The sequence below is a fragment of the Somniosus microcephalus genome, chromosome 7 (genome assembly GCF_052327205.1).
Source record: "Somniosus microcephalus isolate GS21.2 chromosome 7, FLI_Smic_1.0, whole genome shotgun sequence".
Taxonomy (NCBI): domain Eukaryota; kingdom Metazoa; phylum Chordata; class Chondrichthyes; order Squaliformes; family Somniosidae; genus Somniosus; species Somniosus microcephalus.
In genome coordinates this window covers 142,563,789-142,587,880 of record NC_140993.1, presented here as the reverse complement: position 1 = coordinate 142,587,880, position 24,092 = coordinate 142,563,789, and the positions used below count along the sequence as shown (strand labels likewise).

General features: G+C 54.8%; 1 protein-coding gene across 6 annotated transcripts in view; it reads left to right on the top strand.

Moving 5' to 3' along the window:
- The window catches only part of unm_hu7910 (un-named hu7910), a 426,260-nt gene that overhangs the window by 385,741 nt on the left and 16,427 nt on the right, over positions 1–24,092 (top strand). For all 6 annotated transcript variants that reach the window (XM_085993023.1, XM_085993021.1, XM_085993025.1 and 3 more), the window contains one exon: positions 18,483–18,616. In XM_085993023.1, coding sequence (XP_085849149.1) covers positions 18,483–18,616 — 134 coding nt within the window. The remainder of the gene's footprint in view (positions 1–18,482; positions 18,617–24,092) is intronic.

Sequence of the window (24,092 nt, the reverse complement as noted above, 5' to 3'; positions counted from 1 at the left end):
TGCGTTCCCCCTCTCTGCCCCTGCGTTCCCTCTCTCTGCCCCTGCGTTCCCTCTCTCTGCCCCTGCGTTCCCCCTCTCAGCCCCTGCGTTCCCCCTCTCTGCCCCTGCGTTCCCCTCTCTCTGCCCCTGCGTTCCCTCTCTCTGCCCCTGCGTTCCCTCTCTCTGCCCCTGCGTTCCCCCTCTCTGCCCCTGCGTTCCCCTCTCTCGCCCCTGCGTTCCCCTCTCTCTGCCCCTGCGTTCCCTCTCTCCGCCCCTGCGTTCCCTCTCTCCGCCCCTGCGTTCCCTCTCTCCGCCCCTGCGTTCCCTCTCTCCGCCCTGCGTTCCCTCTCTCCGCCCCTGCGTTCCCTCTCTCCGCCCCTGCGTTCCCTCTCTCCGCCCCTGCGTTCCCCCTCTCCGCCCCTGCGTTCCCCCTCTCCGCCCCTGCGTTCCCCCTCTCCGCCCCTGCGTTCCCCTCTCTCCGCCCCTGCGTTCCCCCTCTCCGCCCCTGCGTTCCCCCTCTCCGCCCCTGCGTTCCCCCTCTCCGCCCCTGCGTTCCCCCTCTCCGCCCCTGCGTTCCCCCTCTCCGCCCCTGCGTTCCCCCTCTCCGCCCCTGCGTTCCCCCTCTCCGCCCCTGCGTTCCCCCTCTCCGCCCCTGCGTTCCCCCTCTCCGCCCCTGCGTTCCCCCTCTCCGCCCCTGCGTTCCCCCTCTCCGCCCCTGCGTTCCCCCTCTCCGCCCCTGCGTTCCCCCTCTCCGCCCCTGCGTTCCCCCTCTCCGCCCCTGCGTTCCCCCTCTCCGCCCCTGCGTTCCCCCTCTCCGCCCCTGCGTTCCCCCTCTCCGCCCCTGCGTTCCCCCTCTCCGCCCCTGCGTTCCCCCTCTCCGCCCCTGCGTTCCCCCTCTCCGCCCCTGCGTTCCCCCTCTCCGCCCCTGCGTTCCCCCTCTCCGCCCCTGCGTTCCCCCTCTCCGCCCCTGCGTTCCCCCTCTCCGCCCCTGCGTTCCCCCTCTCCGCCCCTGCGTTCCCCCTCTCCGCCCCTGCGTTCCCTCTCTCCGCCCCTGCGTTCCCTCACTCCGCCCCTGCGTTCCCTCTCTCCGCCCCTGCGCTCCCCCTCTCTCCGTCTGCGCTCCCCCTCTCTCCGTCTGCGCTCCCCCCTCTCTCCGTCTGCGCTCCCCCTCTCTCTCCGTCTGCGCTCCCCCTCTCTCTCTCTCTCTCTGCCTGTGTGTTCTCTATCTCTCGCTCTCTCTCTGCCTGTGTGTTCTTTCTGCCTGTGTGTTCTCTCTCTCTCTCTCTCTCTCTCTCTCTGCCTCTGTGTTCTCTCTCTCTGCCTTTTTCTCCTCTCACTGCCTGTGCGTTCTCTCTCTCTCTCTGCCTGTGTGTTTTCTCTCTTTCTGCCTGTGTTCTCTCTCTGCCTCTGTTCTCTCTCTCACTCTGCCTGTGTCTCCTCTCGCTGTCTGTGTGTTCTCTCTCTCTTTCTCGCTCTCTCTCGCTCTCTCTTTCTGCCTGTGTGTTCTCTCTTTCTGCCTGTGTGTTCTCTCTCTCTGCCTGTGTGTTCTCTCTCTCTCTCTGCCTGTGTGTTCTCTCTGCCTGTGTGTTCTCTCTCTCTCTCTGCCTGTGTGTTCTCTCTCTCTGCCTGTGTGTTCTCTCTCTCTCTCTGCCTGTGTGTTCTCTCTCTCTGCCCGTGTGTTCTCTCTCTCTGCCCGTGTGTTCTCTCTCTCTGCCCGTGTGTTCTCTTTCTCTGCCCGTGTGTTCTCTCTCTCTGCCCGTGTGTTCTCTCTCTCTGCCCGTGTGTTCTCTCTCTCTGCCCGTGTGTTCTCTCTCTCTGCCCGTGTGTTCTCTCTCTCTGCCCGTGTGTTCTCTCTCTCTGCCCGTGTGTTCTCTCTCTCTGCCCGTGTGTTCTCTCTCTCTGCCCGTGTGTTCTCTCTCTCTGCCCGTGTGTTCTCTCTCTGCCCGTGTGTTCTCTCTCTGCCCGTGTGTTCTCTCTCTCTGCCCGTGTGTTCTCTCTCTCTGCCCGTGTGTTCTCTCTCTCTGCCCGTGTGTTCGCCCTGCCCGTGTGTTCGCCCTGCCCGTGTGTTCGCCCTGCCCGTGTGTTCGCCCTGCCCGTGTGTTCGCCCTGCCCGTGTGTTCGCCCTGCCCGCGTGTTCGCCCTGCCCGCGTGTTCGCCCTCTCTGCCTGCGCGCTCTCTCTGCCTCTCTCGGCCAGTGCGTTCTCTCTCTCTCTCTCTCTCTCGGCCAGTGCGTTCTCTCTCTCTCTCTCTCTCTCTCTCTCTCTCTCTCGGAAAGTGCGTTCTCTCTCTCTCTCTCTCTCTCTCGGCCAGTGCGTGTTCTCTCTCTCTCTCTCGGCCAGTGCGTTCTCTCTCTCTCAGCCAGTGCGTTCTCTCTCTCTCGGCCAGTGCGTTCTCTCTCTCTCGGCCAGTGCGTTCTCTCTCGGCCAGTGCGTGTTCTCTCTTTCTCTCTCTCTCAGCCAGTGCGTTCTCTCTCTCTCGGCCAGTGCGTTCTCTCTCTCTCTCTCTCTCTCTCGGCCAGTGTGTGTTCTCTCTTTCTCTCTCGGCCAGTGCGTTCTCTCTCTCTCTCTCTCTCTCTCGCTCTCTCTCTCTCTCTCTCTCTCTCTCGGCCAGTGCGTTCTCTCTCTCGGCCAGTGCGTTCTCTCTCTCGGCCAGTGCGTTCTCTCTCTCGGCCAGTGCGTTCTCTCTCTCGGCCAGTGCGTTCTCTCTCTCTCTCTCTCTCTCGGCCAGTGCGTTATCTCTCTCTCGGCCAGTGCGTTCTCTCTCTCTCGGCCAGTGCGTTCTCTCTCTCATTCTCTCTCTCTCTCGGCCAGTGCGTTCTCTCTCTCTCGGCCAGTGCGTTCTCTCTCTCTCGGCCAGTGCGTTCTCTCTCTCTCGGCCAGTGCGTTCTCTCTCTCTCTCTCGGCCAGTGCGTTCTCGCTCTCTCTCTCGGCCAGTGCGTTCTCTCTCTCTCGGCCAGTGCGTTCTCTCTCTCTCTCGGCCAGTGCGTTCTCTCTCTCTCTCGGCCAGTGCGTTCTCTCTCTCTCTCTCAGCCAGTGTGTTCTCTCTCTCTCGGCCAGTGCGTTCTCTCTCTCTCTCGGCCAGTGCGTTCTCTCTCTCTCTCGGCCAGTGCGTTCTCTCTCTTGGCCAGTGCGTTCTCTCTCTCTCTCTCTCTCTCGGCCAGTGTGGGTTCACTTGCCTGTGTGTTCTCTCCCTCTCTCTCTCTGCCTGTGTGTTCTCTCTGCCTGTGTGTTCTCTGATGTGCCTTCAATAACTCAAAGACAAGGGCCTAGAAATTCAGTTGGTTGCGCCAGCCGGTAGCGCCTTAGGAGGAGTAGATGTCGGGCGCTAGGCGGCTAGCGGCCGGGCGCAGCGCGATCTGCGCCTCGCCCCAACTTCACTCACGATTTAGCGGCGGCGCAAAGTCTTTGCGCGCGCTCGGCTGCGCGCGCAGATCATGACGTCATTTCCTCGTGCAACGCCCTTTGTGCGCCCCCAACCGGAAATTCAGTCGCGACGCCCCATTGTGCGCCTGGTGCCCCTAGCGACTGTTAGAGTGGAACGGTGCTCAGTCGATGCGGGGGGGTGCAAATTAAAGGGCACTCCTCCTGCACTATAAAAGGCTGCCATTTCGCAGCACTCCTTCTTGAGAGACGGATCTTTGCAGAGAGACCAAGGTAGAGAGCTTTCTGCTTTGGCCCAACACTCGGACAGGTACTTGTGGCTTCAGGTCACAGCTTTCCACTTGTCTTTGCCTTCATTGACATATCATTGTTTGCCAGCATATTATGGGGGCTGCAATGGGTGCAAACGCTGGCTTTCTCAATTGCATCCAAAGGGCTCACAGACGCCGTGAGAGAGTGGCAGCCCTGGCTAGGTGGAGAGGGGGCAACAGGCGTTGGGAAAGGAGGCCTTACCCACCCAGGGTATACCGCCAGCAGTTCTCCTATCTCAACATGTCTGACGAGCAGTGTGTTCGGAGGCTGCGATTCCGAAGGGAGGTGGTCACAGAGATCTGCCACCTGCTTGGCGGTGATCTGCAGCCACAGCTGAGGAGCAGGACGTCTCTGTCGGTGGCAGTGAAGGTGACGGTGGCTCTCAACTTCTATGCCACCGGCTCCTTCCAATCCGTTACTGGGGACATTTCCAACATCTCCCAGTTCGCCGTGCATTGCTGCATCCGCCAGGTGACCAATGCCCTTTTCAAAAGGAGACGTCAGTTCCTCTCCTTCTCCATGGCCCTTGCCAAGCAGCAACAGCGTGCAATGGGCTTTGCAGCATTTGCGGGCTTCCCCATGGTGCAGGGCGCCATTGACTGCACGCATGTGGCTTTGCGGGCACCTCTGGAGAATGCCGAAGATTACCGCAACCGGAAGGGCTACCATTCGCTGAACGTCCAGCTGGTGTGTGACCACAGGCAGCTCATCCTAGCTGTCAATGTCCGCTTTCTGGGCAGCAGCCACGATGCCTTCATCCTGCGCCAGACTTCTGTGGCAGACATGTTCCAGGCCCAGCCTCACCCACGAGGATGGCTTATCAGGGACAAAGGCTATCCTTTGTGTACCTGGCTGATGACCCCGCTCCGTGCGCCCAGCACCCCTGCTGAAGAGGGATACAACGATAGCCATCAAGCGACCAGGAACATCATCGAACAAACAATCGGCGTCCTGAAGCAACGGTTCCGCTGTCTGGATCGTTCCGGTGGAGCCCTACAATATTCGCCGGAGCGAGTCTCCCATTTCGTCGTCGTTTGCTGCATGCTGCACAGCCTGGCTATCCGCAGGACTCGGCCACTGCCACCAAACATTGGAGGACCACCTGAGGAGGAGGAGGAGGAGGAGGAGGAGGACCAGCACAGGAGGGAGGCAGAAAGTGCAAGGGCCGCCCGTCGCCGGCTTATTGAACGTCGGTTCTAGACCCCCTCTCAGGGAATGGCTTGTGCCAATGTCAGCAGATGAATGTAGCCGCTCCACAAGCCCTCAGCCAAGCAGGGCAACCAGGACTTTACAAAAAAAACCATGCACAGTGCAATTTAAGAACAATAATTTATTGCAAACCTCTGCCCTTCCCACATTACATCCTCATGTGGAGAAGCCCCCTCCAAAAACACAAAACTACCAGTCCCGGCCTTACAAAAAGAAAGAAAGACACCAGTCTCGGCCTTACAAAAACACAACTGCACCAGTCTCGGCCTTACAAAAAGAAAGAAAGACACCAGTCTCGGCCTTACAAAAAGAAAGAAAGACACCAGTCTCGGCCTTACAAAAAGAAAGAAAGACACCAGTCTCGGCCTTACAAAAACACAACTACACCAGTCTCGGCCTTACAAAAAGCACCAGGCATTTGTGCATACCTTCTACTTTTTGCCCTGCGAGGGCGATGCCTTTCGCATCCTTGCCTGGCCCCTGCCCGCCCTGCAGCTCCTCCTCAATGGGAGCCCAGTGGCTGCAGCAAGGCTGGGGGAAGGCTGCTGAGGGGCAGATGGCGAGACGGCAGATGCCCTTGGGGGTCGGCCTGCACCAGCTCTGGCCTTGGAGTGGCCGGCTGCTGACTGCTCCAACTCTGGCTGGGCGGCAGCAGTCTGTCCAGCGGCTCGTGGCAGCTGCAATGGCGGAGTGGCAGTGTCGGCTGCAGGAATGGTGCCAACCTGGCAGATCGCAGGTGCTCGCTGGTCGCCTGAGACATTGGCACTCGCACGGGCCAGCACTGCAGCATGCGCAGCAAACTGCTGAAGAACAGACTGCTGGGCTGCTGCTGCGCGGCGAGTGCCCTGGCGATGCCTGGCTGATCCAGCGAGGGTGGCAGCAGTTAGTGCCCGTGTGGCCCTGGTCTGTGTCCGCATGACAACAGCCAGTGAATGGACGGCACGACTGAGCACTTGGCTCGAAGCCGCCTGTGCTGCCGCGAAGTCCTGTAGACTCCTGGCCTGTGCTGCACTGAATTGATCCAGACTCCTGGCCTGTGCTGCACTGAATTGATCCAGACTCCTGGCCTGTGCTGCTCCAAATTGCTGCACACTTCTTGACAAAGACTCAATGGAGTCAGGCATCCTTGCCACTGCAGCCATGAGCTCATTGTGCCTGCGCTCAACCTGGACGGCCATTTCCTCCAGGAGCCGCACCTCCTCTGCGCTGACCGTCGCAGGACTGGAGGCCGCACTCACCCTCTGGGGAGAAGTCCGCCGAGCTTCCCCACCCCTCCCGCGTTGCTGCAGGCCGCTGGGCCCCGGAGCTTCACTCTCCTCCGACCCTTCCCCCCGGCTCCCCTCCGGGGAAGACGTGTCCCCTACATCGCCATGGGCTGGCGCGGCTGAGGGTGGCACTGATGGGCCGGCTTCCTCTTCCTCCTCCTCATATTCCGAAGCGCTGACAGTGGCAGCTTGAGGGCCTGCCTCCTCACCTGGCGATTCACCATCTGAAAGCAGGAAGGCACAAGAGTAGCTTTAGAGTGAGGACAGGGCGGCAGCGAGGGAGGTATGAGGGGTGCCATTCACTGCATTGGTCGGACAGTGGCAAAGGATGCTGATCTGAGGCGCAAGTGGAACGAGCGAGGTCAAAAAGGTGATGCCCTTACCATTGGTGCCCAGAACAGGGTCGGCATCTCCACTGGCGACGGGGCCAATCAGCCGGCCTGCCATAATGCGCTCCACACACTGGTCGAGGTCGGAGAGCTCTTTTACGTCGGGACGGCCTCCCCTGGTGTCAGTTCGTTTCCGCCGGTTGTGCGCCACCTTGGCCTGCAAGAGAAAGGACGGCCTCTAAGTACAGTGTGAAGCCCTGATCTTGTCTGCACTGCCTCCCATGGTCGAATAGCTTGTACAGTGTGAAGCCCTGATCTTGTCTGCAATGCCTCCCATGGTCGAATAGCTTGTACAGTGTGTAAAGTGCTGAATGTGCAAGTGATTTTCATGACAGTCCCATAGCTGCTGGATGAGGGCTGGCCATTAGGGCTTTCAGGTCCCTTTGCCCATAAAGTGAGGTGCACATGCAGGGATGAGGAGGACACTGGAAAGGGTACTCACCCTGACAACCCGAGTGAGGTCGTTGAACTTCTTCCGGCATTGCACAGGAGTCCTGGCAACCACGCTGTTGGAAGACACCCTGTTTGAGACCTCCCTCCAGGCTTTCCGGTAGGCGCTGGGCAGCGGCCTCTTGCCACCTTCTGGGAACAGAACATGGCGCCTGCGCTCCACTCCGCCAACCAGCAGCCTCAGGTCACCGTCGCTGAAGCGCTGCGCTCTCTCCCTGGCCTTCTCCATAGCCCTGGGCATTGTGCAGATGAAGCTGAAGTGGTCAGGCCTAGGTTGAGGGCTGCAGTGTGCAGGGCGTGGCAGGCAAACAAATCCACCCACCCCCTTTAAGAGCTGACCGGCGCCAGAGTGTCTGCTGTCAATCAACAACTCGCCGCACCTGCGCTGCGCCCGGCCTCGGGGGTATCGCTCAGCACCGCTGGCTTAGCGCCTAAAGATAGTCATGCATCGCCTGTTTTAGCGCAGCAGCAACCTCTTGGGGCGATGCGACTGAATATCGGCGAAGGTGGCGCGACTTTGCGCCGGGCGCAAACTTTAGCGGCCGCCCGACTTTACCGCCCCAAAAGTGGCTATACTGAATTTCTAGGCCAAGGACTTTAAAGGATTCAACTAAGGCTTTTAATCACTAAGAACATTGCAGCATTACAGGTCTTCCCACATCGGGTTCGTCTGGTAGGAATGACTCATACAGCTCCTGAGACCTTTATATGGCAAAAGACAGGGGCGTAGCCAATACACACAATAGGAACAAAAGGGGGCGGTTCACACAATACAAGCAGGTAAAACACATGGGCTGATGAAGGCATATATTTCATCACATTCACCCCTTCTACAGATTTAGTCTGTCCGGGGGTGTGATAGTCCTTCCTGAACGTCGCAACAGTACCTCAGGTTCCGACCGGGGGTCCGTGGTGCCCTCCTGGGCATACCCATGTGCTGGGGGTGGTGAGGATACCTCTGGGGATGATGGAGGTTCTTCTGGGGGTGGTGGTGATGGGTCGTCGTCGTCGCTTCCTGCCGAGGCGAGGTCCTTTATGGACACGGTGTCTTCACGCCCGTCGGCGTGCTTGACGTACGCGTACTGTGGGTTTGCATGGAGTAGGTGTACTGCCTCCACGAGGGGATCCGTTTTGTGGCCCCTCACATGCTTCCGTAACGGGACTGTCCCTGGGGTGGAGAGCCACGAGGGTAGGGATACTCCTGAGGTTGATTTGCGGGGAAAAACAAACATCTTCTCGTGAGGAGTGGTGTTAGTAGCAGTACACAGTAGCGACCTTATCGAGTGGAGTACGTCTGGGAGGACCTCCTACCAGCGGGAGGTGGGGAGGCCTTTAGACCTTAGTGCTAAGGTGACCACCTTCCATACTGTCACGTTCTCCCTCTCCACTTGCCCATTACCCCGGGGGTTATAACTAGTGGTCCGACTCGTGGCTATCCCCTTTGACAGCAGGTATTGGCGCAGTTCATCGCTCATGAACGACGCCCCCCTGTCAGTGTGGATGTAGTTGGGCATGCCGAACGTGCAAAACAGGTTGCCGAGGCACTTGATGACCGTGGCACTGGTCATATCTGGGCAGGGGTAGGCGAATGGGAAGCGGGAGTACTCGTCCACAATGTTGAGAAAGTACACATTGCCGTCGATGGAGGGGAGTGGTCCCTTGAAATCTCAGCTCAGGCGCTCGAATGGCCGTGTAGCTTTGATCAGGTGGGCTCGGTCGGGCCTGAAAAAACGGGGCTTGCATTCCGCACAAGTGCGGCAGTCCCTGGTCATAGACCGGACCTCCTCGATGGAATAGGGCAGGTTACGGGATTTTATAAAGTGGAATAGCCGGGTGACCCCCGGGTGGCAGAGGCCATTGTGGAGGCCCTGTAGCCTGTCCCCCTGGATGCTGGCACACATCCCTCGTGATAGGGCGTCGGGGGATTCGTTGAGGGCCCCCGGCCTATATATTATGTCGTACTCAAATGTGGAGAGTTCGATCCGCCACCCGAGAATTTTGTCGTTCTTGATCTTCCCCCTCTGTTTGTTGTTAAACATGAAGGCTACCGACCGCTGGTCGGTAAGCAGGGTGAAGCGTTTGCCGGCTAGGTAGTGCCTCCAGTGCCGCACTGCCTCCACTATGGCCTGGGCCTCCTTCTCTACTGAGGAGTGCCTGATCTCGGGCCCTTGGAGGGTTCTTGAGAAAAAGGCTACGGGCCGCCCATCCTGGTTGAGGGTGGCTGCTAAAGCGAAGTCGGACGCATCGCTTTCAACCTGGAAAGGGATGTTTTCGTCCACTGCCCACAGCGCGGCCTTCTCAATGTCGTGTTTAATGCTGTTGAAGGCGGCGTGGGCCTCGGCCGTGAGCGGGAAGGACGTTGATTTCAGGAGGGGACGGGCCTTGTCGGAATAATTGGGGACCCATTGGGCGTAATAGGAGAAGAACCCCAGGCACCTTTTCAGGGCCTTGGGGGTGTTTGGTAGGGGTAGCTCCCGTAGGGGGCGCAATCGGTCGGGGTCCGGACCGATTTCCCCGTTTTCCACCACGCAGCCCAGGATACAGAGGCGCGTGGTGCTAAAGACACACTTATCCTCGTTGTAGGTGAGACTGAGTCTGAGGGCGGTTTTCAGAAATCTCGCGAGGTTCGAGTCGTGGTCTTGCTGGTCGTGGCCGCAGATGGTGACGTTGTCTAGGTATGGGTAGGTGGCTGTTAACTGGTTCTCATCGACCATGCGGTTCATCTCCCGCTGGAAGACCGAGACCCCGTTCGTTACCCCAAAGGGGACTCCTGAGGAAGTGGTAGAGACGTCCGTTCGCCTCGAAGGCGGTGTATGGATGGTCCTCCGGCCTAATGGGGAGCTGGTGGTATGCCGATTTTAGGTCGATGGTGGAAAACACCCGGTATTGCGTGATTTGGTTAACCATATCCGCTATGCGGGGCAGAGGGTAGGCGTCTAGCTGGGTGTATAGATTAACCGTCTGGCTATAATCTATCACCATCCGCTTCTTTTCGCTACCCTTAACTACTACTACCTGGGCGCGCCACGGGCTGGTACTGCATTCGATGATACCCTCCCGCTTGAGTCTTTCTACTTCCGACGCAATGAACCGTCTGTCCTCCCAGCTGTACCGCCTACTCTTGGTCGCTATGGGTCGACAGTTGGGTGTGAGGTTGGCGAACAGAGAGGGTGGCTTGACCTTCAGGGTAGCCAGACCCCGCACTGTGAGGGGCGGCTGGGACCCACCGTAGGTAAGCGTGATACTTTGGTGGTGGCACTGGAAGTCCAGATCCAAGATCACGCTCACACAGAGATCTGGCATTATCAATAGTTTAAAATCTCTGTAATCATTGCCTTTTACCGACAACATAACCGCGCAGAAACCTGTAATTTTTGAGGTATGAGTCTCATCGGCCATGGTGATTTTGCCCTGGTGTGGGGACTATCGTTAGTGAAAGTCGTTTTACCAGGCTAGGATGAATAAAGCTTTCGGTGCTCCCGCAGTCAATCAAGCATTTAACCTTGTTCCCGCTTACCTCTATGTCCATCATCGATTTAGACAACGGATGCGGCCTGGACTGATCCACTGTGATCGAGGCCACCAGTGGGTCCTGGAGGTCCGTGTAGTCGGGGCAAGATGGTGGACTCCATGAGGGTGGACAAGATGGCTTCCAAGATGGCTGCTCCCACGGCGCGCACGCGGCGGTGGTGGAGTTGGAGGCGGGGTTCCCTCTGCAGACTTTGCTGAAATGTCCTTTCTTCCCGCATTTAAAACAGGTGGTGCCCTTCGCTGGGCACAGATGCCTGGAGTGTTTGTCCTGGCCGCAGAAGTAGCATTTCGGGCCCCGATGCATCGCGGCAGTAGTGGGGCTCCTGGGTGGAGGCTGGGGCTCCGATGGTGCTGGGCTGGCCTGAGACCTGGGAGGTGAAGATGGCTTCCAAGATGGCGGCCCCCACGGCGCGCACGAGGCGGAGTGGGCCGCGTGGCCTGGGGAACAGGATTCAGAGTTCTTCTGGGCCATATCCAGCGATCGCGCTATGTCTATAGCCTGTTTTAAGTCCAGTCCCTCCTTTTCAAACAGTTTCTGCCCAATGTAATTTGAACTGAGGCCCGCAATAAGGGAGTCTCGAATCAGCTCCTCCGTGTACACGATGGCAGATACGGCCTTACAGTTACAGTCTCTGCCCAGTACTTTTAGGCTTAGTATAAAGTCCTCTAGTGACTCACCATGCCGCTGCGTGCGAGTAGTCAGAAGATGCCTGGCGTACACCTCGTTTATTGGCCGCACGTAGTGGGCCTTCAGAATGGTGCAGGCATCCCCGTAGCTGGTGGCATCTTGGATGAGAGGGGAGACCCGATGGCTCACCCAGTTTCGCAGGATTCCCAGTCTCGTGTCTCCGGTAGCGGTTGCGGCTGCTATGGTGGTGGATGAGTTTGCAATGAAAAATTCGAAGCATTGGAACCAGTGTCCGAACTGTGTGGCTGCGTCTGAGGCATGGGGGTCCAGATCCAAGCGCTCTGGTTTCAGGAGTCGATCCATCCTGGTGTTTTAGTGATTAAAATTGATGTGCCTTCAATAACTCAAAGACAAGGAGTTTAAAGGATTCAACTAAGGCTTTTAATCACTAAGAACATTGCAGCATTACAGGTCTTCCCACATCGGGTTCGTCTGGTAGGAATGACTCATACAGCTCCTGAGACCTTTATATGGCAAAAGACAGGGGCGTAGCCAATACACACAATAGGAACAAAAGGGGGCGGTTCACACAGTACAAGCAGGTAAAACACACAGGTAAAACACATGGGCTGATGAAGGCATATATTTCATCACATTCTCTCTGCCTGTGTGTTCTCCCTCTCTCTGCCTGTGTGTTCTCTCTCTCTCTCTCTCTCTCTCTCTCTCTCTCTCTCTCTGCCTGCGTTCTCTCTCTCTCTCTGCCTGCGTTCTCTCTGCCTGTGCACGTTCACTCTGCCTGCGTTCTCTCTGCCTGTGCGTTCTCTCTCTCGCTCTCTCGGCCTGTGCGTTCTCTCTCTCTCTCGGCCTGTGTGTTCTCTCTCTCTCTCGGCCTGTGTTTTATCTCTCTCTCTCTGCCTGTGGGTTCTCTCTCTCTCTCTCTCTCTCTCTCTGCCTGTGGGTTCTCTCTCTCTCTCTCTCTGCCCCTGTGTTCTCTCTGCCCGTGTGTTCTCTCTCTCCCTCAGGCTCTGTCTCTGGCGCTCTGCCTGTCTCTGTCTCTGGCGCTCTGCCTGTCTCTGTCTCTGTCTCTGGCGCTCTGCCTGTCTGTCTCTGGCGCTCTGCCTGTCTCTGTCTCTGGCGCTCTGCTTGTCTCTGTCTCTGGCGCTCTGCCTGTCTCTGTCTCTGGCGCTCTGCCTGTCTCTGTCTCTGGCGCTCTGCCTGTCTCTCTCTCTGGCGCTCTGCCTGTCTCTGTCTCTGGCGCTCTGCCTGTCTCTGTCTCTGGCGCTCTGCCTGTCTGTCTCTGGCGCTCTGCCTGTCTCTGTCTCTGGCGCTCTGCCTGTCTCTGTCTCTGGCGCTCTGCCTGTCTCTGTCTCTGGCGCTCTGCCTGTCTCTGTCTCTGGCGCTCTGCCTGTCTGTCTCTGGCGCTCTGCCTGTCTCTGTCTCTGGCGCTCTGCCTGTCTCTGTCTCTGGCGCTCTGCCTGTCTCTGTCTCTGGCGCTCTGCCTGTCTCTGTCTCTGGCGCTCTGCCTGTCTCTGTCTCTGGCGCTCTGCCTGTCTCTGTCTCTGGCGCTCTGCCTGCCTCTGTCTCTGGCGCTCTGCCTGCCTCTGTCTCTGGCGCTCTGCCTGCCTCTGTCTCTGGCGCTCTGCCTGCCTCTGTCTCTGGCGCTCTGCCTGTCTCTGTCTCTGTTGCTCTGCCTGTCTCTGTCTCTGGTGCTCTCTGGCACTCTGCCTGTCTCTGGTGCTCTCTGGCGCTCTGCCTGTCTCTGTCTCTCTGTCTCTGTCTCTGTAGTTTCATTACACAAGAAAGGAATTGGCTGTGTACCCACTAACAGGAAAAGCAGCACAGAAACCACTGGGAGGAGTGAATTGAGAACAGCAGCCACATGACAGCTGGGAACCCAGCCGGTTGGTACTAGTTCTTTACAAGCTGAATAGCAGTGCATTTCTTTTGTCTGAGCCCATTTTATTAATGGGCCTATTTGATCAGTAAAGGGTCAAATAGTCAACTTATTTTTTTTTAAAAAGCTATTCATGGGAGTCCCATTGCTAATATAGATAGATTGCCCTACGTAGCACAGCATACAAAACAGCTGCACAGGGATGAGTTAATGCATTCCTTTCTTAGCAGTACTGACTGATAAGTCAGATTATGTTTGGTACATTGGAAAGAATAGCAACAGAAGTAGGCTATGTTAGAGGATCTTCAAATCTGTATGCTAAGTCTTGCGGTGAGCAATTATCATTAGTAAGCAGTAAAGCTGCTATCCCTGAGTAGCTTCAGGGTTGACAGCACGCTTTTGACCTTTAACCCTGCCCTACCCACCCCCATTTCATACTTGCCTGTGAATCAATAGGATGCACTTAGTGGTTCATTTGAAAAGCAAATGAATCAATAACATGTCTAGGTCAGCTTCATTTTATAGAATTTTGGCAAGGACATTGTGTCCCAGAAAGGTTATTGAGAATGGGTGTTGTGAAAAAAGACTTCATAATTGAACCTTTTATCCTCACTGGGTGCATACATTTCTTCTGAAATGGATGTTTTTACTCCAACAGCAAATAGGTTGGCGAGGGCAGAAGGACATGAGCATTTTTAGGTACAAGAAAAGGTCATTAGGCTAAACAAGCCCACGTCTTTTTCAGAAATCAACCGTACCCTACTCTCATCGTCATATCCCTCAATCCATTTTTTCTTCAGAAATGCATCCAATTTGTAACATCTGCTTCAGTCATCTCCCCTAGTAACTTATTCCACAACTCTATTACCCTTTGGCTGTAAAAGTTCTGCCTGACTTCCCTTCTCATGCCTAACTTCCTCATTCTTGACTAAGTTTTTAAATCCTTCAATATAGTGAACATTTTGCCTGGCTCAATTTTGTTAATACCTCTTCAAAATTTCAGTTAGATTAACTTGAAATCTCCACTTTTCCCAAAAAAGCCCAACTTCCTTAACCTTTTTTCAAAAACTTAAATGCCTGACATTGAAACCATATTTGTTGTTCGCCTCTCAAAGTTGAGAGAACTTCACCTTATACTGCTGCTCCTTTGAAATATACCCTATCCTTTTGCTAATGCACCCAGATTGCCTCTTTTTTACAGCAAATAAGCACTGTGCTGATAAGTTTCATAGATTTAGCCACTAAAATCCCTAAATTACTGGTCAGCAAAATTGTTCCATTTAACACATACTCCATCTTTCAGTTCTTTACTCTCATTATGATTATTTTATAATTCTGTGCATTAAACTGCAACAGCTACCAGTTACCAAATGATCTCGATTCTTCTGATTCTGATTGCACAGTTCCTTATTATTTGCCCTGCCTCTTGATTTGGTATCATCACAAACTTGGAGATTTTGCTTACTATACTCTCATCAAACCGTTAAAACAATACAAACCATTTAGAGTGGACTAATTGGTGCAGCAGTGTCCACTTATAACTGGGTACTTGTTGTGTCAGGTCCCAAGTGTGTAGCTTGGAAAGATTGGCAAATTGAGAAAGGGCTGGCAAACTGATGAGGACGGCCTCAACCGGGATCTTGGGTTCATGTCACGCTACATGTAACCCCACCTGACGTAGGGTCACCCAGACTCGAGTCGTCGTTGGCTTGTTCTCTCTACACAGATGCGGCCGGACCTGCTGTGATTTCCAGCAAAAAAAATGTTTTTTTTGTCTGTTTCTTGTTTTTCATACAGACCCCAGCATCTGCAACATTTGACCCCTTGTGACCCCACCTCATTGTTCTTTGATGTAATGTTTTCCTGACTAACCTGCTTGGACACCATTCACACCTTTGATTGCTGTGATTATCTCTCTGCTGAGGTGTGATAAACATAGAAACATAGAGATAGGAACAGGAGTAGGCCATTCGGCCCTTCGAGCCTGCTCCGCCATTCAATGAGATCATGGCTGATCTTCGTCTGAGATCTTAGCTGATCTTACCAGTTCAGTACCCCGTCCCCGCCTTTTCTCCGTAACCCTTAATCCCCTTAGCCTTCAGAAATATATCCAATTCTCTCTTGAAAATATTTATTGAATTAGCCTTCACAGCCCTCTGTGGCAGGGAATTCCACAGGCTCACCACTCTTTGAGTGAAGAAATTCTTCCTCATCTCTGTTTTAAATGATTTGCCCGCTATTTTTAGACTGTGGCCCCTGGTTCTGTGCTCCCCTGCCATTGGAAACATTCTCTCTGAATTCAGCCTGTCCAGGCCTGCCATAATTTTATATGTTTCGATGAGATCCCCTCTCAATCTTCTAAACTCCAGTGAGTACAAGCCCAAACTATTCAATCTCTCCTCGTAGGTCATTCCCGCCATTCCAGGTATCAGCCTGGTGAATCGCCGCTGCACTCTTTCCATGGCAAGAACATCCTTCCGCAGATGGGGCGACCAAAACTGTACACAATACTCCAGATGCGGTCTCACCAGCACCTTGTACAGCTGTAGTAAGGTATCCCTATTCCTATACTCGAACCCCCTTGATATGAAGGCCAACATATCTTTTGCCTTCTTAATCGCCTGTTGCACCTGCATGCTCTCCTTCAGTGACTGGTGCACAAGAACACCCAGGTCCCTCTGCACTTCCCCATCTCCCAATCTATTGCCATTTAGATAATAATCTACCCTCCTGTTTTTACCCCCAAAGTGGATAACCTCGCATTTATCCACATTATAGTGCATCTGCCACGTATCCGCCCATTCCCCCAACCTGTCCAAATCGCACTGTAGCCTCCTGACATCCTCATCAGAGCCCACCCCTCCTCCTAGTTTAGTGTCGTCAGCGAATTTGGAAATATTGCATCCAATTCCCTGATCCAGATCATTTATATATATTGTGAACAGCTGGGGTCCCAGGACAGATCCTTGCGGCACCCCGCTGGTCACTGCCTGCCACTCCGAAAACGAGCCGTTTATTCCAACTCTCTGTTTTCTATCCGCCAGCCAGTTCTCTATCCACGTTAATACTTTGCCCCCAATCCCATGAGCCTTAATTTTGCATGATAATCTTTTGTGTGGAACCTTATCGAAGGCTTTCTGGAAGTCAAGGTACACCACATCCACTGGCTCTCCCCCATCTATTTTACCAGTTACTTCCTCAAAAAATTCCAGCAGATTAGTCAAACACGATTTACCCTTTGTAAATCCATGTTGACTCTGTCCGATCCTTTCCCCATTTGTCAAGTGCTCCGCTATTTTATCCTTAATAATGGACTCTAGCATTTTGCCCACAACCGATGTAAGGCTTACTGGTCTATAATTCCCTGCTTTCTCTCTACCCCCCTTTTTAAATATTGGGGTAACATTAGCTACCCTCCAATCCACGGGTACTGTTCCCGAGTCAATGGAGTTCCGGAAGATGATCCTTAGAGCATCTGCTATCTCCAGGGCCACCTCCTTAAGTACCCTAGGATGTAGTTTATCAGGCCCCGGGGATTTGTCGGCCTTCAGTCCCCTCAACTTACCCAACACCATATCCCTAGAGATACTAATTTCTGTCAGCTCCTCCCTCTCATTAGTCCCTATGTTTGCCGATATTCCTGGGAGGTTATTTGTGTCCTCCTTTGTGAATACAGAACCAAAGTATGAGTTTAATTGGTCTGCCATTTCCTTATTCTCCATTATATATTCTCCCGAATCGGACTGCAAGGGACCGACTTGGGATTTTACCAGTCTTTTCCTCCTGATATACCGATAAAAGCTTTTGCAGTCTGTCTTTATGTTTGCTGCAAGTTTACTTTCGTATTCTATTTTCCCCTTCCTGATTAATCCCTTTGTCCTCTTTTGCTGTATCCTGTACTGCCCCCAATCTTCCGGTCTGGTGCTTTTTTTTGCCAGTTGATATGCCCTTTTTTTTGATTTTATGCTGTCCCTAATTTCCCTCGTTATCCACGGTTGAGCCACCTTTTTAGGTTTATTTTTATGCCAAACCGGTATAAACATGTTCTGGAATTCTTCCATTCTATCTTTGAATGCTTGCCATTGTCTATCCACTGTCAATCCCCCCAGAAACACCACCCAATCAATCTTACCCAATTCCCGTCTCATACCCTCGTAATTCCCTTTATTTAAGTTCTGGACCTTAGTCTCTGATTCAATTTCCTCACTCTCCATCTCGACTGAGAGCTCGATCATATTATGATCGCTCTGACCCATGGCAGTTAGAAAGATTACCTGTAATCATCTGGCATTATTCTCTGACTATATAAGCTGTGTCTTTATGCATCTCTCCACTTCACCTGACGAAGGAGCAGCGCTCCGAAAGCTTGTAATTTCAAATAAAACTGTTGGACTATAACCTGGTGTTGTGTGACTTCTTACATTTGTCCACCCCAGTCCAATACCGGCATCTCCACACCAAACTGAAAGCCAGGGAGGGTTGTTGTCTTATGTGGAGAAAAGTCGGTGTGTCCAGGCAAATTGACTCCACATCCATGGGTACAGGAGCCACAATTTGTACAATTTACCTGATTGCTATCCAGACTGTGTCTGCTATAAGTGGAGCTCACTGCACATATTAAAAATAGCTGTGGTTCCAAGACTGGTGTCCTGCATACCCCACTCATAAGTTTTTTCCAGCCTAAAACATTACCCTTTATGGCTAGCCTCAGTTTCCTGTTTTTACAAGTTTTCTACCCAGAGCCATTCTTCAGCTTTTATTCTGTGACTCTTTACCTTAGGCATTAATTGCCAAAGTGTAGCTTAAAAATACAGGTATCAGCTGCATTTTTCTGTCCACTATGTCCATAATATCTTTGAAAAAACTCCATCAGGTTAGTTAAACATGATCGTCCTTTCTTGAACCTGTGCTGATTGTTCATTGGCAAATTCTTATTATCCAAATGATCATCCATTCAATCTCTCAAGATCATTTCAAAGACCTTCCCTATAACAGATGCTAAATATATGTGGTCTATGCTTTCCAGATGTCGTCCACTTTACAAACCTCACATATCTGTCATGAAGCTAATGAACTTACAAAAATAGCTGTTAAAAGCAATTGTAATTTCAGTCCCCATATCCTTTTGAATTTTGGATGCAAGTTGTCTGTATTTGAAATTTTTGCCTATGTTAGCATTTGATATTTTTATAAACCTATCCTTTGTTATTTGCATCCTGTCTGGCTTCTCCTCGTAGGAGTTCATGGGCAACTTTGCTAAAGTTAAGGAATGTAGATAATATTTTGGCAAATGTTTTGTCAACAGTCAGGTTCTTAAAAATATTAGTACTGCTGTTTTAGTTTGTTGATGTAAAAATTGTTGTCCTAAGGTATTTGTCAAAATCAGTAGTAGGTTGTAAATGTGGGACACTAATATTTAATTTACTATCGTGCATCTTTTTTTAGATCAAGTATTCAGTTATGCAGCCAGGGACTCATGTGTGGCCTCACACTGGACCAACAAACTGCCGCCTAAGAATGCATCTGGGCCTAGTCATTCCTAAACAAGGATGTAGAATACGCTGTGCCAATGACACCAGGTAAGATGTTTGTTGGTGTTTTTTGAACATGTTAAGAATCAAGCCCAAAATTTATAGGAACCTTTTTTAAAGTTTGGTTCCCTCACCTAAGTGTAATCAGTTTGTTACAATGGCAAAAAAGCTGTCCTCGTATTACTACTGCTGTGTATATATGCCTGAATATTTCACGGGATTCTCCCGGGGTTTCTGCCAAAGTTACAGCAGGAGATTAGGAGAACGCCTGTGGAAATTCTACCCCAGCATTTATAAAGCTATTCAACTCAATTGTTTATAAATTGAAAGTAAACATCTGACTGCCTCCACTGAAATGTAGCTTAATTAGCCTTAAACTAATTTCTGCTTTGATATTGTTACATTAGACACGTTGTGCTTGAGATCTTGCATGTATCACATTCAAATGTCTCTCTCACTCCCCGTCTCTCCATCTCTCTCTCTGTCTCCCAGTCTCTCTATCTCTCTCTCCCCAGTCTCTCTCTCCCTTCCCCCGTCTCTCTCTCTCTCTCTCTCTCTCTCTCTCTCTCCCCCCCCAGTCTCTCTCTCTCTCTCCCCCCCCAGTCTCTCTCTCTCTCTCTCGCCCCCCCCAGTCTCTCTCCCCCCCCCAGTCTCTCTCTCTCTCTCTCGCCCCCCCCAGTCTCTCTCTCGCCCCCCCCAGTCTCTCTCCCCCAGTCTCTCTCTCTCTCTCTCTCTCTCTCCCCCCTCAGTCTCTCTCTCTCTCTCTCCCCCCTCAGTCTCTCTCTCTCTCTCTCCCCCCTCAGTCTCTCTCTCTCTCTCCCCCCTCAGTCTCTCTCTCTCTCTCTCTCCCCCCTCAGTCTCTCTCTCTCTCTCTCCCCCCTCAGTCTCTCTCTCTCTCTCCCCCCTCAGTCTCTCTCTCTCTCTCTCTCCCCCCTCAGTCTCTCTCTCTCTCTCTCCCCCCTCAGTCTCTCTCTCTCTCTCTCCCCCCTCAGTCTCTCTCTCTCTCTCTCTCCCCCCAGTCTCTCTCTCTCTCCCCCCAGTCTCTCTCTCTCTCCCCCCAGTCTCTCTCTCTCTCCCCCCAGTCTCTCTCTCTCTCCCCCCAGTCTCTCTCTCTCTCCCACCAGTCTCTCTCTCTCTCCCCCCAGTCTCTCTCTCTCTCCCCCCAGTCTCTCTCTCTCTCCCCCCAGTCTCTCTCTCTCTCCCCCCAGTCTCTCTCTCTCTCTCCCCCCAGTCTCTCTCTCTCTCCCCCCAGTCTCTCTCTCTCTCCCCCCAGTCTCTCTCTCTCTCCCCCCAGTCTCTCTCTCTCTCCCCCCAGTCTCTCTCTCTCTCCCCCCAGTCTCTCTCTCTCTCCCCCCAGTCTCTCTCTCTCTCCCCCCAGTCTCTCTCTCTCTCCCCCCAGTCTCTCTCTCACTCCCCCAGTCTCTCTCTCTCTCCCCCAGTCTCTCTCTCTCTCCCCCAGTCTCTCTCTCTCTCCCCCCAGTCTCTCTCTCTCTCCCCCCAGTCTCTCTCTCTCTCCCCCCAGTCTCTCTCTCTCTCCCCCCAGTCTCTCTCTCTCTCCCCCCAGTCTCTCTCTCTCTCCCCCCAGTCTCTCTCTCTCTCCCCCCAGTCTCTCTCTCTCTCCCCCCAGTCTCTCTCTCTCTCCCCCCAGTCTCTCTCTCTCTCCCCCCAGTCTCTCTCTCTCTCCCCCCAGTCTCTCTCTCTCTCCCCCCAGTCTCTCTCTCTCTCCCCCCAGTCTCTCTCTCTCTCCCCCCAGTCTCTCTCTCTCTCCCCCCAGTCTCTCTCTCTCTCCCCCAGTCTCTCTCTCTCTCCCCCCAGTCTCTCTCTCTCTCCCCCCAGTCTCTCTCTCTCTCCCCCCAGTCTCTCTCTCTCTCCCCCCAGTCTCTCTCTCTCTCCCCCCAGTCTCTCTCTCTCTCCCCCCAGTCTCTCTCTCTCTCCCCCCAGTCTCTCTCTCTCTCCCCCCAGTCTCTCTCTCTCTCCCCCCAGTCTCTCTCTCTCTCCCCCCAGTCTCTCTCTCTCTCCCCCCAGTCTCTCTCTCTCTCCCCCCAGTCTCTCTCTCTCTCCCCCCAGTCTCTCTCTCTCTCCCCCCAGTCTCTCTCTCTCTCCCCCCAGTCTCTCTCTCTCTCCCCCCAGTCTCTCTCTCTCTCCCCCCAGTCTCTCTCTCTCTCCCCCCAGTCTCTCTCTCTCTCCCCCCAGTCTCTCTCTCTCTCCCCCCAGTCTCTCTCTCTCTCCCCCCAGTCTCTCTCTCTCTCCCCCCAGTCTCTCTCTCTCTCCCCCCAGTCTCTCTCTCTCTCCCCCCAGTCTCTCTCTCTCTCCCCCCAGTCTCTCTCTCTCTCCCCCCAGTCTCTCTCTCTCTCCCCCCAGTATCTCTCTCTCTCCCCCCAGTATCTCTCTCTCTCCCCCCAGTCTCTCTCTCTCTCTCCCCCCAGTCTCTCTCTCTCTCCCCCCAGTCTCTCTCTCTCTCCCCCCAGTCTCTCTCTCTCCCCCCAGTCTCTCTCTCCCCCCAGTCTCTCTCTCTTTCCCCCCAGTCTCTCTCTCTCCTCTCCCCCCAGTCTCTCTCTCTCTCCCCCCAGTCTCTCTCTCTCTCCCCCCAGTCTCTCTCTCTCTCTCCCCCCAGTCTCTCTCTCTCTCCCCCCAGTCTCTCTCTCTCTCCCCCCAGTCTCTCTCTCTCTCCCCCAGTCTCTCTCTCTCTCCCCCCAGTCTCTCTCTCTCTCCCCCCCAGTCTCTCTCTCTCTCCCCCCCCAGTCTCTCTCTCTCTCTCCCCCCAGTCTCTCTTCTCTCTCCCCCCAGTCTCTCTTCTCTCTCCCCCCAGTCTCTCTCTCTCTCTCCCCCCAGTCTCATCTCTCTCTCTCCCCCCAGTCTCTCTCTCTCTCTCCCCCCAGTCTCTCTCTCTCTCTCTCCCCCCAGTCTCTCTCTCTCTCCCCCCAGTCTCTCTCTCTCTCTCCCCCAGTCTCTCTCTCTCTCCCCCCAGTCTCTCTCTCTCTCTCCCCCCAGTCTCTCTCTCTCTCCCCCCAGTCTCTCTCTCTCTCCCCCCAGTCTCTCTCTCTCTCTCTCTCTCTCCCCCAGTCTCTCTCTCTCTCCCCCAGTCTCTCTCTCTCTCCCCCCAGTCTCTCTCTCTCCCCAGTCTCTCTCTCTCTCCCCCAGTCTCTCTCTCTCTCCCCCCAGTCTCTCTCTCTCTCCCCCCAGTCTCTCTCTCTCTCCCCCCAGTCTCTCTCTCTCTCCCCCAGTCTCTCTCTCTCTCCCCCCAGTCTCTCTCTCTCTCCCCCCAGTCTCTCTCTCTCTCCCCCCAGTCTCTCTCTCTCTCCCCCCAGTCTCTCTCTCTCTCCCCCAGTCTCTCTCTCTCTCCCCCAGTCTCTCTCTCTCTCCCCCCAGTCTCTCTCTCTCTCCCCCCAGTCTCTCTCTCTCTCCCCCAGTCTCTCTCTCTCTCCCCCCAGTCTCTCTCTCTCTCCCCCCAGTCTCTCTCTCTCTCCCCCCCAGTCTCTCTCTCTCTCCCCCCAGTCTCTCTCTCTCTCCCCCCAGTCTCTCTCTCTCTCCCCCCCAGTCTCTCTCTCTCTCCCCCCAGTCTCTCTCTCTCTCCCCCCAGTCTCTCTCTCTCTCCCCCCAGTCTCTCTCTCTCTCCCCCCAGTCTCTCTCTCTCTCCCCCCAGTCTCTCTCTCTCTCCCCCCAGTCTCTCTCTCTCTCCCCCCAGTCTCTCTCTCTCTCCCCCCAGTCTCTCTCTCTCTCCCCCCAGTCTCTCTCTCTCTCCCCCCAGTCTCTCTCTCTCTCCCCCCAGTCTCTCTCTCTCTCCCCCCAGTCTCTCTCTCTCTCCCCCCAGTCTCTCTCTCTCTCCCCCCCAGTCTCTCTCTCTCTCCCCCCAGTCTCTCTCTCTCTCCCCCCAGTCTCTCTCTCTCTCCCCCCAGTCTCTCTCTCTCTCCCCCCAGTCTCTCTCTCAGTCTCTCTCTCCCCCCAGTCTCTCTCTCTCTCCCCCCAGTCTCTCTCTCTCTCCCCCCAGTCTCTCTCTCTCTCCCCCCAGTCTCTCTCTCTCTCCCCCCAGTCTCTCTCTCTCTCCCCCCAGTCTCTCTCTCTCTCCCCCCAGTCTCTCTCTCTCTCCCCCCAGTCTCTCTCTCTCTCCCCCCAGTCTCTCTCTCTCTCCCCCCAGTCTCTCTCTCTCTCCCCCCAGTCTCTCTCTCTCTCCCCCCAGTCTCTCTCTCTCTCCCCCCAGTCTCTCTCTCTCTCCCCCCAGTCTCTCTCTCTCTCTCCCCCCAGTCTCTCTCTCTCTCCCCCCAGTCTCTCTCTCTCTCCCCCCAGTCTCTCTCTCTCTCCCCCCAGTCTCTCTCTCTCTCCCCCCCAGTCTCTCTCTCTCTCCCCCCAGTCTCTCTCTCTCCCCCCAGTCTCTCTCTCTCTCCCCCCCAGTCTCTCTCTCTCTCCCCCCAGTCTCTCTCTCTCTCTCTCCCCCCAGTCTCTCTCTCTCTCTCCCCCCAGTCTCTCTCTCTCTCCCCCCAGTCTCTCTCTCTCTCCCCCCAGTCTCTCTCTCTCTCCCCCCAGTCTCTCTCTCTCTCCCCCCAGTCTCTCTCTCTCTCCCCCCCAGTCTCTCTCTCTCTCCCCCCCAGTCTCTCTCTCTCTCTCCCCCCCCCAGTCTCTCTCTCTCTCCCCCCAGTCTCTCTTCTCTCTCCCCCCAGTCTCTCTTCTCTCTCCCCCCAGTCTCATCTCTCTCTCTCCCCCCAGTCTCTCTCTCTCTCTCCCCCCAGTCTCTCTCTCTCTCTCTCCCCCCAGTCTCTCTCTCTCTCTCTCTCCCCCCAGTCTCTCTCTCTCTCTCCCCCCAGTCTCTCTCTCTCTCTCCCCCCAGTCTCTCTCTCTCTCTCCCCCCAGTCTCTCTCTCTCTCTCCCCCCAGTCTCTCTCTCTCTCTCTCCCCCCAGTCTCTCTCTCTCTCCCCCCAGTCTCTCTCTCTCTCCCCCAGTCTCTCTCTCTCCCCCCAGTCTCTCTCTCTCTCCCCCCAGTCTCTCTCTCTCTCCCCCCAGTCTCTCTCTCTCTCCCCCAGTCTCTCTCTCTCTCCCCCCAGTCTCTCTCTCTCTCCCCCCCAGTCTCTCTCTCTCTCCCCCCAGTCTCTCTCTCTCTCCCCCCAGTCTCTCTCTCTCTCCCCCCCAGTCTCTCTCTCTCTCTCTCTCTCCCCCAGTCTCTCTCTCTCTCCCCCCAGTCTCTCTCTCTCTCCCCCCCAGTCTCTCTCTCTCTCTCCCCCCAGTCTCTCTCTCTCTCCCCCCAGTCTCTCTCTCTCTCCCCCCAGTCTCTCTCTCTCTCCCCCCAGTCTCTCTCTCTCTCTCCCCCCAGTCTCTCTCTCTCTCCCCCCAGTCCTCTCTCTCTCTCCCCCCAGTCTCTCTCTCTCTCCCCCCAGTCTCTCTCTCTCTCCCCCCAGTCTCTCTCTCTCTCCCCCCAGTCTCTCTCTCTCTCCCCCAGTCTCTCTCTCTCTCCCCCCAGTCTCTCTCTCTCTCTCCCCCAGTCTCTCTCTCTCTCCCCCCAGTCTCTCTCTCTCTCTCTCCCCCAGTCTCTCTC